At 40.8% G+C, this 17971-nt stretch overlaps 2 protein-coding genes across 2 annotated transcripts; one reads left to right on the top strand and one right to left on the bottom strand.

Moving 5' to 3' along the window:
• Positions 1 to 1052: 1052 nt before the first annotated feature.
• Positions 1053 to 4650, bottom strand: btbd10b (BTB (POZ) domain containing 10b). The gene is made up of 7 exons (XM_068758490.1): positions 4499 to 4650; positions 4069 to 4384; positions 3829 to 3931; positions 3335 to 3455; positions 3000 to 3197; positions 2795 to 2905; positions 1053 to 2059 (listed from the first exon to the last, which is right to left on the bottom strand). Exons 1-7 carry the CDS (start codon positions 4647 to 4649, stop codon positions 1728 to 1730), a joined length of 1332 nt encoding a protein of 443 aa, XP_068614591.1. The 5' UTR covers position 4650; the 3' UTR covers positions 1053 to 1727.
• A 10534-nt stretch (positions 4651 to 15184) lies between these two features.
• LOC137895944 (golgin subfamily A member 6-like protein 25) lies at positions 15185 to 17617 on the top strand. Its single transcript, XM_068741476.1, has 4 exons — positions 15185 to 15193; positions 15980 to 16309; positions 16407 to 16799; positions 16931 to 17617. The coding sequence occupies exons 1-4, from the start codon at positions 15185 to 15187 to the stop codon at positions 17012 to 17014; spliced, it is 816 nt and encodes a 271-aa protein (XP_068597577.1). The 3' UTR covers positions 17015 to 17617.
• Positions 17618 to 17971: the final 354 nt, after the last annotated feature.

The raw sequence follows: 17971 nt of genomic DNA, 5'->3' as shown, positions 1-17971 counted from the left end.
CGCAGACCTCCGCCAAGCAGCTCATTCCACTCCTAATTCGATTTACACCGTCCACATGGTGATCTGGATCATCACCAAAAGGTTCTAGATTGTTCTTGGTATCTTTATACACCAACCATGAAAAGTAAAAGTGAATCAGAAGTTATGTATATTTTTTAACAGATTTTTTTTTATTCATAAATGGGCTTTTCAATGTTAAAATGTTATATTTTTCCTGACGTCATTCTGGATCAGATCCAGAACACATTTTGCATGATGGCTCATATCGGACCTCTTTATGAATGTGATTTTTGTTGAGTGAATTCAATGCATATTTTTACATGATATTATTTTTTTTAAGCCTCCATTGTAAGTAGGAAAATCCTTTTTTTTTTTTTTTTGTATCCAGACAGGTATCTGGATTGCTCTCAAAATTTAATGGGATCTAAATTAGACCAAGACCCATTGCAGCAGGTCTTGGTCCTTTCACTGCAATGTTAGCACAGAATTTAAAGCGATCCATAATCCAGGATCTCTTCTGGATCATCACCAAAATGTAATCATCTGTTCCTGGTACGACGAGATAAACAGGCAAAACCACAACCTCCTTGGCGGAGGTAATTACGCTGTTCCTTTCTGCAGTATTCACTGCACTGGTGAAATGCTGGCCCCTCGCTGAGGAGAGCCTGGATGATAAGAACATGCACATTATAAGATGTTAATGATCTCAGCTGGATCAGCGACATCTCATCGGATTCAATCTCATCAGTAAATCTAAGACACGGTGCTCTTATTCCTACCTACCTGCTGCTCCCGCTACAATCTACTTCTACTAGTCAAGGCATCATGAATTAAAGTTGCTGTTTCTTAGCCGGTGCAGAATGACATTCCAGCCAGGCCCACGGAGACCATTTGATGTCATATTATATTTCTCGCTGGTTTCATCCTTATCGTGCTGCAAAACTAATAAAGATCAAGCATCACCTGAACGAGACGCTCGCTTTGCTGCTCCATCCTGTCATTTCTTACTCGTCACAAGTTTTTATACTCAAGAATCAAAAAACAGACAATACTTTGTTGTATTTATTTAATACATTTAATTTTAAACAACAATTTCAAGCTTTGCACAAAGACTGACCACGACAAACATGTGCTCTGCTTAACATCAAAGCTGCATGAGGAGGAGCAAAACATCACATATCAGATCCAGCCAATGATAAAATACCCAATTACAAGATTAAAGAAGTTCAACTGGACATCATGACACTAAGTGGTGATGACAGATTTTCTGATGAGTAGAAAGTCAGACCCCCCCCCACCCTCCCCCGAGGTCTTGCTGTTTTCCTCCCTCAAAAGCACATTTAGTAGTTAGGCCACCCAAGTGAATCAAAAGCAAACTTATAATAATTAAAATGACCTGTGAGAAAACAGTAAACCCATCAAATAAAAAGGTACATTAAAAAATGCAAATAATAAAGTGAATATTAAAGTGTTTCACTCATTTATTTCAAAAGAGAAAAATAAATTCATTTGGTCAAGTAAAAAAAAAACTAATAGAAAATAATCGTGAACATTTCTTTTCAGCAGTCTGTCCCTCGTGCTTGTTTCTCTACGCTCAACCAGGTTCTCGAGGCTCTAAGGCTGCAAAGGAGGTGTCAAGGCAATATGGTTATGGTGCCCCTGGCGCTCCATGCTGCAGCATGCTGGGAGGAGGACTAGACGAGTAGGAGGGCAGAGGCGTCGTGTCCTCAGACAGCAGGTGGAGGTACGTCAGGATCAGGCTCGTTGCTATAGTTGCTGCTGTAGTGATTCCCGCTCGGGGAATGATTAGGCAGGATGTCCAGTTCGTCCACTTGCGGACCAGGATGCATCGCCACCAGCTGATCCTGGGGGATGTCTGCCGCCGCCGCCGCCAGGTTCGTGATGGACTTGGACTTGACACACTGGAAGTCCACATGGCGGCTTTTGCCCTCTTCCTTTTCCCAGGACATGCGGATGAAGGGCCTCTGGACGTAGTTGTAAATGACCTCTGGGCGACCTCCCGGTCGTTTTTTGACCTTCTCTTTATATGTGGGGTAACCTGGAGGGTGTGCATATATAGTCAGGTTAATAAATACTGTTACACTACAAAAACAGCATCAGAAATAAAGTGTGTGGGGGGGGGGGGGGGTAGTAGCAGAATTTAGAATTGAAATGATCATTTATAATTATACTTTGTAATAACATAGGCAAAGTTTAAATGCTTTTCCTTATACATGTTTGCCTAACACACACATCAAACAGGGACAAATGCAAAATTCCTCACTTCCAAATCAGATATAGACTAATCTCAACGGATGTATAATCTACTTCCACAATCAGCTACCACTTATTCATCTTTAATCCACGGGATCTCAAAAAGCCTCATCTGCAGATGCTTTTAGTAAAACAAACTGCTTGACGCCTTCCTCTCCCTTCACACCCTCTTCCTCGCTGCTGAGTCGTTACGGTGTCCTCACTCACCCACTACATTATTCCTTCCTTCCTCAAAGCTATGCTTTCATTCCTTTTGCTTGAGGCAGACCAACTGGTGCCTTTTGAAGTCATATTTCCAGCTTTGCTCTGCCATCCTTGTGTTTTCAAGTTGCCCGTTTGAAAGCGTGTCTGGAGCACAGACGTCTCATTACGGCCTTGTTGCTGCCACACAATCCTCTTATCATAATATTCTGTTCAAACACTGCTGTCAGCGTAACCTGGAACATGTTTCGGTGCCCTGCACATTACACTTAAAAGCTTATTTCACTAACAAGAGATGAATCAATACTTTTCATCTTACCTTCGATGCCGAGTCTTATTTTCTTTAATCCTCTCTCCTTCAGAACGGATTTGGCCACATCTCGGTTCTCAATGTATTTAAAAAACCTGTACAGCTTTGTGCTGTAGATGACTGCAAAGGGACCCAAAAGGACATTTCTTCAATTATATCTCCCTCATGTATGAGCAGACCAGTGCCTCTTTATCCAGAATTAGTGTGTACTCACTCTGTGAATACTCTTCTCCCATTTGTGGAGGATATTCTTCATCCCAGTCAACCACATCGTCATCGGTGAGAACTACAATGTGGCACTCCCTCTCTCCGCTCTGGGCACTTGCCACCATTAAAGGCAAAACCATTTCCTCCAGGTAAAACTCAAATTGTCGCCGAGCTCCGTCATTGGATAGCTCATGCATCAGCGCACCTATGACGGAGGAAATTAGGGTTATCAACCAGAAGACTAGATCAATCCACTGCAGGCCGTACGCTGTGTAGAAAGGGAGCGGTAATCTCAGCGGTCACGCTGCTCCTGGTTAAAATAAACAGCTTCAGTGCACTCACTGAGGTCTCTGCATTTGATGGTGCTGTAGTCAAAGGAGATGCATAGATAGTCACACGCCTCCCGTAATTCAGGGATGGAGATTCCATCAGGACAGCGGATTATCCCAGATTTGTAGTAATCCTGTCAATCAGACAGAAATCGCAGGAGAAGGAAGTTATTTCGAATGCTGTGTTAAACCATTACCTAAGAACATAAAAAAATAAAAATCAACTGCCGACACTGTGTCAATTAATATATATATATATACATATGCAACAAATGTCAAACAATAAAACAAAATGCAGTGCAGCTGCCTGTCTACTGCGATGGAGCTATAAAGGTGATATGAACGATTCTTCTCGAGGCACATTGTGTGGTAATACTTTCTCTGTGTGGCCATTCTGGGGGGGGGGGGGGGGGGGGGGCGGCTGCACTGCTGCATTGTGTCGTAATCTGAAGTGCTTCTAAATTCTACAAGTCATGACTATAAACAGAAACATGAAGAAACACTGACCAAAATTGCTCGGAAAACAGTGGAGCTAATGCCCTCAGCCACCTCATACTCCCCCTTCTCGTTGGGTCGTGTGAAATTGTGTTCTCGCCCAGAACCAAACATTCTGAAATAAAGAAGCCTTGCTTTATGATCTAAATAAAAAGACAACAGACATCAAAGAATCCACAGCATCTTAGAACTACATTTACAGACGCTGTCTGCAACGGGTAAGGACAGATGGTAATGGCAGGTGAACTGTACCTGCCCAACATGGTGTTGGGTTGCGCAGTGAAGATGGAAGGATCTACAACAAATCGCGTGTTATCAACTATCAGAGTGGCTCTTTCTGACGTCCGAACGTTTCGGCTTCCAGCAGTGGCACTCGCTCCTCCCTCCTTGGGATTTTCGTAGACGAAAACCATTTCTCCAATTCCCAAGCTCTTGAAGGTGCCGTCATTGCTGGAGAGGCTGCTGTTGCGGCTGCTCACCACCCCGCTGCTGCTGGAGCCACTGGGAGAGACTCTCTGAGGTCGTGGGCTACCGGGCCTCGATGATGGGCCACCGTCTCGTTCACGGTCTGCAGACAAACAGCATCTCCATCAGATACAAGGTAATGATATATTACGGCTATATCCTGTCATGTCATCGCTTTGTACCTCGGCATGGTGATTTTGTATTCATGATAACTCACCGGTGTTGAGTTGACGGGTGGGTGAGGTGATGTTACGGATGCAGGGAGTGAGCTGGCCTTCCCTCTCATGGGAAGAGTCTCTGGAGCGGTCACACGAGCGGCGGCGGTCACGTGAGCGGTCACTGCCTCCACTGGCACCATGCAGGTTCATCTTCCTCCGTTCCACCTCAACGCGAGATGCTCGGCCCTGCCTGTCCGCTGTTTTTTTTGAAAAAAATTACATCAGTATGAATTTAGTGAAAGACCAAAGAATAGGTAGCGGGCAGAGTCGCTGGTTAAAGATGAGCAGTCGGCACAAAGCCAGCCTTCATCGTCACAGGCACACAGCTAAAAACAGCTTGGCTTGAAACCAAAGACAAGCCGCAGCTTCTTATTCTACTGTGACTTCCTGTGTCAAAAGAGACTAAAAATGCTGTCGGTTACCACGGTGACGTGTGCACTTCTGTGATAAACCTAAAACCCCTTACACTTAGCAAATAAATAACTAACTGCGTTTCAGGAACGTTGTTGCCATTTTATCAAACAGTTTCATTCGTTACAAACACTGATAGATTAAATATAACTTTGTAATTCAATGTCCACCAGATCTGCCTGAATCACAGCGCTGCGTCAGAATAGGGAGGGAAGGGCACAGTGGATCAATTACTCTATATTGTCAAATTAACCCGAATGACATGACGACATCAATCAATATGAATTTAACTAGTTATTATCTAACACATTATTTTGGTATGCTGATGTTTGTCTGCAGACAAATCATCTGATTCGTTGCTGGTAATATTCTGCATTCTTCAGTTTATTGATCCATTAGAAGCAACTAATCATGAATAACATTGAGCCATTTTAAGCTCGACTAAATACATGCATAGACACGAATTCACTGCTACGTGGATATTCTTTTCGGGTCTGACGGAATCGTTAAGGCTCACCTCGAATGTTTGCAGCGTTTGCGAGGTGGGCTTGATTTTCGGTGTCGCTGGAGTTCCTGTCACGTGACTGCAGATTGCTGCCATCACCCGCACAGCGGGGAGTCCTGCCTGGATCTGTTACAGTGCATTCTGGCTAATTGGGGGGGGGGGGGGGGGGAAATCAACAAGTCAATTCGATGTAGCACGAAGCTAACTAGAAGATGAAAAGCCGTGGCAAGCTAACAACACAGTTAGTCAACGACTTGAATGAACAAAATGGAATGATCGCAGTACCGCTGGAGTACTAGTACAACACAACTCGGCTTGAAACAGCACCGGCCCGTTTGTCTGAGTCAGACAACGACTAGCTTAGCTGCTTTGCTGTGTTAGCCTATCCAGCTAGCTGAGCAGCATTGCTAGAGATACTATTGAAAACCACTGATATAATATTATGGGATAGTTGTGTGACTAGACAAGTTGTTCTAAAAACACATCATCAGACGATTTGACAAAGTAAATAAAGATAGATACCGAGTTGGCTGAATTATCTTCGATCGCTCAGCACCAGCTAACCCAGCCGTCCCCTTTCAAAACAGTCAGCCCGATGACGTCAGACCGCGTCACGGTCCACGTCCGTGGATTGATGTCCCACGCACACAACGCTACAAACGATTATTACTAAAATACATTGACATTGTCGGGAAAAGGTAGACACGATTTGAAAGTAAATATGCTTTAGATTCAACCGATTTTGTTTTAACGGCGAGTTAAATATTTTTTTAAAAGGCAAACGGGATTTGACTGATTCATGCAGGTGTCGCGATATGTTGCGTGCACGACGTTCTTTTTATTCCACTCCATTGAATGAAAAGGGACGCGTTCCAGCTGAACTGTACATTTATTTAATAAAAATACATCTTATAGAATTGCATGCAAAAATTTTATCGTGGAACTACAAATGGTAGGATACATGATTTTTTTTATAAGGTTATGTTCTAATATCACATGAAATGTTGCTGTGGCCAACTCAGCCCAAAACCTCTGCACTGAGGGGTAATTATGCCAAGGAATTATCAGTAGGAAATATAAGAAATTGTAAGTCCAGCAACATTAATTAATTCTTAATTAAGAGGAGGAGGAACTCGTAAATGTAAGAGATCATGTTCTTCAAGTCATTCTCAGGAGAACAGGGAAGTACAAAAAGAACAGGATGTTGGGAGCGAGCACAAGAAGGTAGATTGGCAAGACAAAACTTTGCTATTAACTACTTTATTTCATATCATACATTTTCTTCATCCCTGAGGAGGGTTGATATTGAAAAGAACAGTGTGTTTGAAACGTTGTTTAAATAATCCAGTAACATAGATTTTGATTTCTGATTGTGGAGCCATGAGGGGGGGGAAGCTAATGGTCTAATATTATTATAGTGATATGACTGGACTTGGATAATTTGTGTGAAGTAAAGCCAGAACATTTTTTAATATTGCAAAGCACAAGCAAAGATGAGGTCAATGAAAGATATAAAAGAAAAACACAATTCCAATTCCTACAAGTACAACAAAAGGATGTCTACCTTGTGCAAGTGAATCAATACACATAGTACAAGTAGGATTGCCTTCTTAGTTGGCCCTTATTGCACATTACAATACAGTAAATAACATTTATTTTATTCTGTGAAGTTTGACACCACAGAATATTCAGAACAGAGCATAAGGTGACATTTAACAGTGTCCCAGTGTGTGAAGGCCGACTTCTACCCCATGTTAGCCAGTAATATAACTTTAATAGGTATAATCCTATAGTGGAAAAAATACAAATGGATGTAAAAAAATAAAATAAAAAGGAAAGATGATTTCAACATTTTACATTCAGGCATTAAATAAAAGCATTAACAAAAATCCCAGTTGAAATAAAAAAAGTTTAAAATAAAAATATATACCAAAATAAATAAAATTGAAAATTCTCCACAGTTATACATTTGTCAGATCAGATTTTGATTAGAATGTTCAGGTCTACCAACTGTTTGAGCCAAGAGCATTATTTGGGAACATGTTCTTAATATTTCCTGATTGTCCGTGTTGCGGTTTGGTGCCGGTAACAATAATGTCCTTAAGCTTCTCCTGTAACCAGTCCTGTCTTTCTCCCACTTGTTTGTGTTCCTGAATGTTGTGCATGAGCTGCACTTCACTGATGGTCCTTTTTCTGTGGAAATAAGAAAATAAGACAGGTATGAATGATCCATCATCAGTGAACTATTTATTGTAGTTGACGAACTAAAAGCAGAGGCTACCTCAGTGGTTTACCCTCTATGTGGAAACTGGCGAGGAAGAGTATCAGGGCCAACGTTCCCCAGTGCCTCAAAGAAAGCATGTTGAGTAACTGAAACAAATAAATAACGGTTAGCGTGTGGAATTCTATTCCTGCCACTATAACACTTGCTTTTAATCATATTCTGCTGTAATAATCTAATACTCTGCCATGTCATTCTTACCAGAGCTTTTGTCCTTATATCCAGAAAAAAGTACGTCAGGCTTTGTTTGCGACGGTATCAGTGCGGCAAAGACGTCAAAGTTGATCAGCCCTTCGTGCAAGGAAGGTTCTCTCCTTTATATAGCCCTCCCCTGGTCATCAATGAACAATTTTCACTGTTGATGTTCATGTCACTTTTCCAATGCATCGATGGGGAGAGGCATCTGCATGACACCACCACCACCAGTCACTACTAACTCATCTTTCAACACCTCTGCAAAGTGCCCTGTTTGTCACACTGTTGTTGAACTTGTTCCATTTTAGGTCTTCACGCTGTATAAGGAGAGTTTTGTTATTAGACTGATGCACAAGATATTTCTAATGGCACAGGTCTACTGGACAGGGGCTGTTGTGGTAAGATATTCTCATTGAAATGGCAATGACTATCAATAATTATTTATTAATAATGCAATTTATTAATAAATAATTAATAAACCTCGTGCGTGTGTCTAAAAGTCACTGAAGGAGAATTTGGAATCACCCAAAGTGAATGAATCAGATAGACTTGGCCCATTGCCATGTCTTCCTTGGATTAAAGTAGGAATTATCAATATTGAATAAACGCAGAGTGTTTATATAAGCAGGAGGTTAAACCTGCACGTTGACTTAAATTCCTCCAGATTGTCCTGTAGATATAATGTTTGTCACTGAATAATTCAGATTGAAACCCTCATTTCTTGAAGCAGCTGCTGATCTGCCTGTAGCAGATGTAAGGAAGAATTCATTCAAATTAAATCCACATATTTCTGTATTAATGACCATTTAATAAGTTTTACTGCTGATGGTAGCAAAAACCTGAGCCCAGCTTGAATTTCTTGCTTGTTGAGTGCATGTAGTATAAGTTGCTCCACTCATGGAGTCGTGCATTATAACAGCAAAAATTGGATTTTTAATAAACATGGCCTGACAAACATGAGCTGACTTTCTTTTTCATTGTCTACATTGCAGTTGAATGATGTATAGGTTGTGGATCACCTTGCCTCAGTGTCAAAAGGTGCATTAGGTAACCATGAAATCATTTTTTAAAGCTGGCAAAGGTATGAAGGAACATGTGCTGCATTAAGACCTGCATCTTTCTGTCCACAATGGGATTTGTATTTCCAGTGACTTCTCGGAATTGGGCACAATACACAGCTATGCTTTTGCTTTTCGGGGAAAAAAAAAAAAAAATTCAAATGCATGCATGCTTATTTTTCAAAATAAAATAGTTGTGCTCAATTTAATTATCTAAAAATATAAAATTCATTTTAGATCAAGGTGTGGTCCTAATATTGCTATAACAGTCCACACAGTACACTCGGCTCTGGCTGTCCTTGCACTTGGATAAATAAAATAATTAGTACTTGTAGGGCCATATAATTGACTCTGAAGTCTATTTTCATCGTATCTCTCTATCTTGTTCAAAAAAAGCAGTCAGCACGAACCGCACTTTCAACCTGACATTCAGGCATGTGCAATGCGCTCACCAAGCAGCTCTCATTATCTCATGTGGTCACAACGTGAGCCATCTCAGTAATGGCATGCAGCTGGTGTGCGGCAGGACTTGAGAGGGATTGGTGGGAAGAACTGCATGCAAATCATTAACGTGGGTCACCCCATGTCACAAAGAAAGTAACACACATAAAAATGACATATCTTTGAGCTATATATAAGTGTGTGGGCCGTAAATAGGCTGCTTCTATAGATACACGGGTTTGAACACATTTTCATAACATTTCTGATCGATATACTGACTTTATTTCCTTTTTATTTGTCCTCATTTTTATCAAGGTCTGAACGATAATGGTGACAGTCGATTTCATGTCATTCCAATGCGTAAGATAGATTTTCTGTGTGAATAGTTGTGGCTTTGGATATCCATCTAGCAGCACGTTCATTTATCCTGCCACTGTATTGTATGTAATGGCATGGAAGGGCGCAAACAGATCATTCTTGCCCAGAAATGGAGTTCAATTTTTCCCATTAAATGAGGTCACCTGACTTGAAGATATCATGTAACTTCCAGGGTATATTTAGGATGTCATCATCACTGTCAACCATCCTGCGAAACCGACACACGGTTCCACATCATGAAGGCGGTGTCGTGATGAAAGATTCAGAAGCTCTTGTCTTTGGGCGTCCGAGTCCTTCTGAAGTTAAATTACACAACAATACATTTTGCCAACATTTGTCCATCCATCAAACAGCTGTGCAGGAAACTGTGTACCAGTCTGTCCAGTGTTGTTTTATGTGAGTGCCCATGCTCACATGAATCCATCACATGCTTTTGCAGCGTTCATGCAGAACAGGTGGCTGTGGTGTCAAATTAGAAGATACTAGTGTCTTCATTGAGGCAACGGACAAAGAGGAAAGACGCCAGCAAACGAGTCTATTTTTCTTCTTCATTAACATCAATCATTGCAATTATTCTCATAGATAACATGATAATTATCAGTGTTATAATCTCTGATTAGCCTCTTACCTCCTTGTTATAAATCATTCGACACGATGCCACTGTGGCTCTACAGGGAGCTGCATGTCTCCAGTTCTGCTGAATTAATTTTTGTAGGACTGTGAATGTGACTTCAATAATGTTACAGGAGGAGAATGTTAATCAGTATTAAAATATTATTTTAATTAGGAATTCAACCTGCTAATTCACGCTGTCTTGCAGTTACACACATGTTTTTGTTCTCAGTGTCAGAATCAGGCGATTCCCTGATTAGTCCCAGCATTCAAAAACCCCGTGGGGGGGGGGATTCTTTGCTGTTGTCCATTCTGTAGAAAGTAAGAAAGTAAGAAAGTACCGGTAGTTGTTTTACTATAGTTCACTGTGCATTATATTTTATGTTTTGTCCACAAGAGGTCGCTGTCATGTAGCCGTTCAAAATAATAGACATGAAACCACAATTGTTATTATTTTTATTATTATTATTATATTTTTGTATAATTGTTTTTGTCAAATGTGAATGTACTGTCAGGCACTCAGTTGTAATTTCTTAATGCAATCTCTCTGATTGCTCCTTGATAGTGAATCCAGCTCCATATTAGGGCCTTTTTTTAAAAATTGTGTACAAAGAGTAAAGCCTTGCATGTCATCACTAGTCATGCATGTGAATTTTCTACACTCCAGAGACAGGACATAGAATGCAAGCCGACAAGCAGATGAAGGTACTGTTTGTGACAAACAGCCTGAACTCACTGTTCTTGCCGGTGATCTGAGAGTCAAGATGATATTTGGTAAACAAGTGGTGTCAAGTCAGCGTGATTGATGTTTCAATCCACTTCAACGTCATCTTCATCGCTATAACAAAACACAGAGCTGACGCGTGAAGAGATATGATGAAGCATGAAGGCAGCTTTGTCTTATCTACGATTTTAAAAATACAACTACTTGTATACATGTATATAGTCATGAAGATCGCAGAATAACTCTCATGTATTTTTGGATTCACAAGTTTAAATTTATTACAATTGCTTGCCAAAGTTTGGTTGGCATCCTCCTACTCTGTTTGCACTCCTCCGCTGAACAAGAGCCGATGAGGCTACTCTGTGATTCATCGTCACTTGAGCTTTGGATTGATAGAACATTTCTAAATTCATGAAATGTGCGTATTTCATATTCTCAGCGTGTTCCTTTCCCTTCGAATGACCTGTAGCGCAAGCGCGACTCCATTCTTGGGTCATTCCCTTCTAAGCCAACATTTATTTGTATTACTGTGGTGGCTTTCAGGGCAGCTGGCCAGTCTGCCTTCCTCCAGGCCTCAGGGGGGAGCTGACAGGCAGCCGTCCTTCTGGGCAGGATGTGATTAAAACCGCAGCAGACAGACTCCTGCAGGTCTAACGTTAATAAGAGACTGAAAGGACAACAAATGCAAACACCACCAGCAACAAAGGGCTCGCTGCAAAAAGGTGTGGACTGGGCTGGCATTTATAGCAGCTGTTCTGGAGCCTCATGAAGCCCAAGATTTTGCAAAGAAACCTAAAAACAAATGGCATCATGAAACTATATGTGCATGAGAGAAGGCCTCACATACGAGGCATTGAATAAAGTTTCCATCTCCAGAAATCAATCCAATTTTTTTTTTACAGAACTAATCAACATAAGACATTAGTCAAAATATACATCCTTAATAAATACAGTTTAAAATATAACATCAGCTTCTGAATGCTCTTCAGTTCTGTATGTTCCACCATCTGGTAGGCTGAATGTGTTCTCTAAAAATAGTTTGATTGGTGGAATTTACAGTTGATGAGAACCAAACAAACAAACAAACAAACAAACAAATAGATAAGGTCTTAGTCTTGGTTTTATGAATAGATACTGAAACATTTGACTCAATAGTGATGCACCAGACAGAACCTCAGGACATTATCTTAGTAGGACTCCAGTAGCTTGTAGTCTGAGCTGAACTATTTCCACCTCAACACTCATTTGTCTGCAGGTTTTTAATTACTTCTTGTTAGAGCAGTTAGCTCTGCCAGTATTTTCCTTCAAAACAAAGATTCTGTTTGCTTTTATTTTATCTACATCAATAAGAAAGACACCCCCCCATTAAATAAATAAATAAAAGCAGGGGACAGGCTCACAATTAGGCCAATTTTCTTGCCAGTCTCCTGGCAAACAACATAAACGATCCTCTCTCCACTCAACTGCAACTACATATTAGTTTTAGAGTTGAATTTGTCTTTTAAAAGGCTTTTTGTATTGTATCCTGTTTAATTTTTGTTATGTTTAGATGTTTGCTTATTTTAGTCCATCGTAATCAATTTTGCTGAATTCTCCTTTATTAATAAGCTATTTTCCCCCCTCGGCACTGCTTGACACAATTTATTAACTCTGCTAAATTGTTTTCAGGATTAGCAGACCTTTTATAAAGAGCTCCAGAAGGGTTAAGGGTGACGAAATGGTTGAATGGAGAAAAACATTTGCTGTCATACTGTTCAAGGACAATTAAATACAGCAAGGCATGTTTATTTGTACAGCACCTTTCAAAAGCAAGGCCATTTAATATTATTCATTGTGGCTTACGCAGGAAAGAGAGGGCACTAAGAGGAGCTACTGTGCACTGTAGCTGTATAGATGTTGTAAAAGGATGGTTAAAAGGCGAGTTGGAGAAGTCTTAATTTTTCTTGCACTGTCGCAGTACAAAAAAATACACATTGGACCTAAGCCATTCACGCATTCTAACTATATATATATATATATATATATATATATTATATTGATTAAAAACAGCATGCCCCTTGCCTTTACAAACAATGTTACAAATCATTAATTTAACCAGGAAATGCCCATTTAAAAAAAAGGCCACCCCTGTCAGGATACTGGGTACAGCCTTGTTTGTAATTGATCCCACTCACAGTTGGACACTAGAGGAGTGGAGAGTGGCCAGGCCCTGAAAATCTCGAATAAAACTGAATACAAGTATGAAGGTGACATTTTTAAATCCCTCTCAGCCACAGAGCCAATGCTTTCAAGAACACCCTGAATGACCCTTCATACACAATAAGCTAAAGAAGACATCTGTGCAATACAGAATAAAATTACATTCAGGCTTAAAACTCAGGGAACAAATGACATGGAGTTTATTCAGTCATTGCTGTACGTCTTATAGCGTTGCAGGTGGTCACAGCTGCAGAGGGGGAGCATAATGAGCACTTGTTCCATACAATACTGTATAATAGCTCTGGGATCTGTTAAATACTGCATTAGTGAAGCTTTTATGCTGAGGCTGTCAGCAGTTGATTGAAGCTGAATTAAAATTAAATAGCATCTTTGTCTGCATTGTGACTCTTGTGTCACGTCCAGTGAACTCCAATGGGAGGAGGACTCCACTGCAGACTCACGAGGAGAAGCAAGCAGGAGCTTCAGTGGGGAGCTGGTGACAAACTGACTGGAGGTAAATAACAGGGTGGCTGCCCAAATAATTCCAAAGCATTTATTTATTTCTTTTGCATTATCCAGATTTGATTTTTTTACAAATCAGAAGCAAACACATATTTGAAAGTTTGAAATGTGACTTTAATTGGCTTTCTGATGACATTTTAGGCGTTTGTGTCATCATGAGCAAATAATGGCAACATCAAATCCAGGGTGATAGAAGAGCATGAGAGGAGCTGAGCATAATCCAGGCTCCGTTGGCAGGGTGATATTTAGGATACTGGCTCGTACCCAGCAGCCCCAGTGAGGCAGCGTGTCTTCTCCAGATGACTGCCTTTTATGTCCATCAAGTTTCATCATTCAAACTCACAATTACATTGGCTGCACATAGTTTGGGTCAATGACACACATTAATAAAGAGGATAGTAAAAAAAAAAAGCTTTGATGGTCAGAATTTGTCTTTGCTATATTCTGTATGAGTCTTTTGTCAGTTTGATGAGTTAATGTGAGGATGAACTTCAATTCTAAGAAACAATGTAAAGTGTCAGTATTTATACAGCTGCACGATCAATGACACACAGGCCTGTATTCTACCACAAGAGCATTTTTTAAATCCAAAAATGAGATTATAAATAAGTACGTGCCCTCGCTGATCAATACAAATATGATTTATCTGCAAATTTCCTGAAATTATGTCATTTAAATGCAAATTAGTCGCAGCCATAAAACCAATAAAGAGAGTCTTAGTTCAATATTTGGGTTAGGGTTAGGGTTAGGGTTAGGGTTAGAGGGTCTTTACAATGTTATGCCATCTGTCATCAGTTGATGCCACCAATGATTTAAATGTCACTCGATTGTTGACATAATCACTCACAATGTTTTTTTTTTTTATTTATTTTATTTTACAAACATGTCCATATGTCTCTTTCTGCAGCTTGACTCAATGAACCACTAGAAGAAAGTGCATCTGCTAAGCGGCTCTACTGCAGCACATTAGAGAGTTAATGCTAAATATAAATGCCACTTTGGTTCAATGCTGGTGTGGCCCTCAAGCTTCATGATGTGTCCGTGACGTATAGCAATAACCACCCAATCAGAAATCAGGACTGGTACTAATTAATTATTTACTATGTGGTGCCCCAGATATATCGTAATAATAGCATATAAATGTTACAATCATCCCAGCCCTTCTCCATTATTGGATATAATATTTCTCTGATTATTAGCTTGTTTTCATTAGAAAATCAACCTGGATCCACGCAGGGCGATATAGTCCTTCGCCGATAGATGGCAGTATAGGCTCGTAGAGGTCGCAGCTCCGCGCAGCTTTACGGCAGACGTAAAGCACATCGCAACAACAATGCTGCTTGTTCAAAGTTTGCCTCTATGTCTCAGGTGGGTTGATAAGCACACTGGCATTATTTACATGTATTACTGTAGCGTTGTGTTTTATTGGTGTCTGTGGCGCCCTGCTTTGCTTATATAGCTTGTGGCGAACCCCCCCAATGTGTTACATAATACAGCTAAATCAAACTACCTTTTATTGCTATTATTAACCACTGAACTCATACCATCGTATCGACTATAGATAACAGGCTGGTATCAGATGACAAACGCAGCCTCACTCAAGCTCTTAGGTTTAGGCTTTGGGTGATCCCAGGATGGGTAGGTTGATATCAGAACTAGAGGCACTAAAACGCACCTGTCTGAGGAAGGCGCACACACTGCAGCGTTTACCTGCTGCTACCTGGAATCTTACATCAAACAACAACAGCGACCTTCTGGCTGACCTCCAGCCCCTTTCTCAGACAACAGTGAATATTTCAACTCGAATAAAGGATGCAAATATTGTCTTCTCAAACTAACTTTTGGCTCTTGGGCTGATGGAGACTCATTTTACAGCATGCTTGCTGCAGCACCGGCCGATTGAGGGTGGACATAATGATTAACTGGGGTTATTTAGTCATCTTCGGTTTAAATGTGTATCTGTTATGTCATATGGCATTATTCATAGGAAAGTTTCACCGTTACTCATCAGTAGAGTCGTTTGAAAGATTTGATTATGATTGCTGTAAAGTCCCTTGTTTTCATCACCTGCTGAAAATAAGGTTTACTGGCCTCCTGTGGTTCAGATGTGAAACTATGTTTTGCACATTTCTCCTTTTACATATTTTTCTTCAGGTGCAGGGAGATGAATTTCCTGTTTTTCAAGAACGACTCTCAGCTGGGGAGAGAAAGCAGCTCCATGATGATCTCAAAGAGGCAAAGGCTGACATCACACGTAGAGACCAAAATATTGTGTCTCTGTTGCACAGTCTTTATGATCTCATCGTGGAGAATGAGAATTTGAAGAAAGAGCTGTCCAGAAGGAAAGACATGTCCAACATGTGTGCAACCTGGGAACGGAAGGCACTTCAGCTGGAGGCACTGAATTTCAAACCAGAGCAAATTACTGAAGGAAATCATCTCAGTCATGAGAAGCTCCAGGAAAACCAGGATAACTGTCCACAGGTGAGATTCGATTTGTTTTACTTATCTCAGAGGCAAAGTGTGAAAGAAAAGTTTTTGTTTGGGTTCAGCTTGCTTAAAGTATCTGTATGACACGCAGAGAGCACTACAGGAGTCCTGGGTCCGGTTTGATGTTCTGGAGGAGCATCTGGCTCAGAGAGATGCGCTTCACCATCAGGAACTCTCTGAGAAGCACTGGACTTTTAAGAAGGAACTGGCAGAGATGGCGGCGAGACTCCAGCGGGACTTCTTGGAGCAAGAGAAGATCCTGAAGAAGCAGCTCTCAGAGAAGGATGAGACCCAGCAGAAGGTCGTCTCTGATCTAAAGAGGATGTCTGAGGTCTGTTCCAGCTGGGAAAGGAAGGCTCGCCAGCTGGAGGAAGCAAACAAGAACCTGGAACACCTTCACAAAAGGAGAGACGAACGTCTGTCTGTGTCGGCAAAGAAAGAGGAGGAGCTACTGGAATTACAGGAGGAGATTATCCCACCTGAGGTGAGTTGCCTCAGGTCATACTTCAAATCTCACTTCTATTGGCTATGTCCACAAGGGTGTTCTGTGAGTATCCTGAGCCGAGAGCGAGGTGTCTGGAAGTTTGAATAAATGGTCTGGCTTTCTTTTATCAGGAGGTTGTCAAAGACAAGGAAGAGAAGAGGGGCTTCTGGAGCCACATGTTTCACTTCAAAAAAAAAGCTGCTGATTCCTCTTGATCCAGCCCTGCCTGAAAGATCCCGAACTCCTACGCCTTCACCCAAAGCCCCATGTCGGGTTACTTGACCACACTGTTATGTTCTCCACTTTTAGAAATTGAAAGTATGTAAATACCTGTTTAATACTAAGTAAACAGGCACCGGGAACAGTTTCTGAAATATATTTTGACTCATTTATGACATATATCAACAATAGATATGACAAGTCTGTGAGTTTGGGGAAAGTATTCAGCTTTTTCAAGATGGAAATACAAGCAGACATGTCAGAAATGAATCAAACTGTGTCGAGATTCTAGCATAAACTGCTACATGTTTAGCTAAATAGCTCACTGTGTGTCGTACATTATTAATTCAGTTACACCAAAATCATCTGCATTTGAAGTAGAGTGTGTTGTTTACAACACGCTCAATTAATGGGCTTGAATGAGCTCAACTATTAGAATAATTGTATGGGCACGTAAATTAACCCTTCAGATGAACTCTGGTTGTCATAGTTGATCCTAGACCAGATATGTAATTGATTGACTGGCCATGTGACAGATTGGAATGTGTGTGTATTTGTGTGTACACGCGTGCACTGAGTGCATTAATCAATAAAACACCTGGGAGATGACGGCGGTGATCAGCTGAGCAATTTTTTACTGCTTCCAGAGCTACAGGTAAATGTCATTAATATCTATTTGGGTTTGGATACCATGGGTTATCTCGGTAATATGCCGTTTGTTCTTGGTTGTCAGATGACTTACAAAAAAAAATGACTCTCACTGTAGGCTCTTTGCAGAAAGAGTTAGTTTGAACACACGCATGCTGCATAAGAGGGAGATCACCTTACAATGCTCTTGAGAGATGGTGATTTTGTTTTTCACGCTTCCTCAGATGAGCAGCCTGATGCTGATGCATGTCTTCGTGTTCTCAGTGTCATAGTATGATTAGAAATCACTGCTAACTGAGCTTGTC

This window comes from Brachionichthys hirsutus, chromosome 1 (genome assembly GCF_040956055.1).
Source record: "Brachionichthys hirsutus isolate HB-005 chromosome 1, CSIRO-AGI_Bhir_v1, whole genome shotgun sequence".
Lineage (NCBI taxonomy): Eukaryota > Metazoa > Chordata > Actinopteri > Lophiiformes > Brachionichthyidae > Brachionichthys > Brachionichthys hirsutus.
The sequence above is the reverse complement of the archived record's forward strand: the minus strand, read 5'-3'. Positions and strand labels throughout refer to the sequence as shown.

Coding starts and splice junctions, on each gene's coding strand:
- btbd10b (XM_068758490.1), bottom strand. CDS start 4,649: ATGAACCTGCATGGTGCCAGTGGAGGCAGTGACCGCTCACGTGACCGC. Junction 3,456..3,828: donor CTGTTTTCCGAGCAATTTTG/GTCAGTGTTTCT, acceptor TCTGATTGACAG/GATTACTACAAATCTGGGAT. Junction 2,906..2,999: donor GGGAGAAGAGTATTCACAGA/GTGAGTACACAC, acceptor GTCCCTTTGCAG/TCATCTACAGCACAAAGCTG.
- LOC137895944 (XM_068741476.1), top strand. Junction 16,310..16,406: donor ACCAGGATAACTGTCCACAG/GTGAGATTCGAT, acceptor TATGACACGCAG/AGAGCACTACAGGAGTCCTG. Junction 16,800..16,930: donor AGGAGATTATCCCACCTGAG/GTGAGTTGCCTC, acceptor TTCTTTTATCAG/GAGGTTGTCAAAGACAAGGA.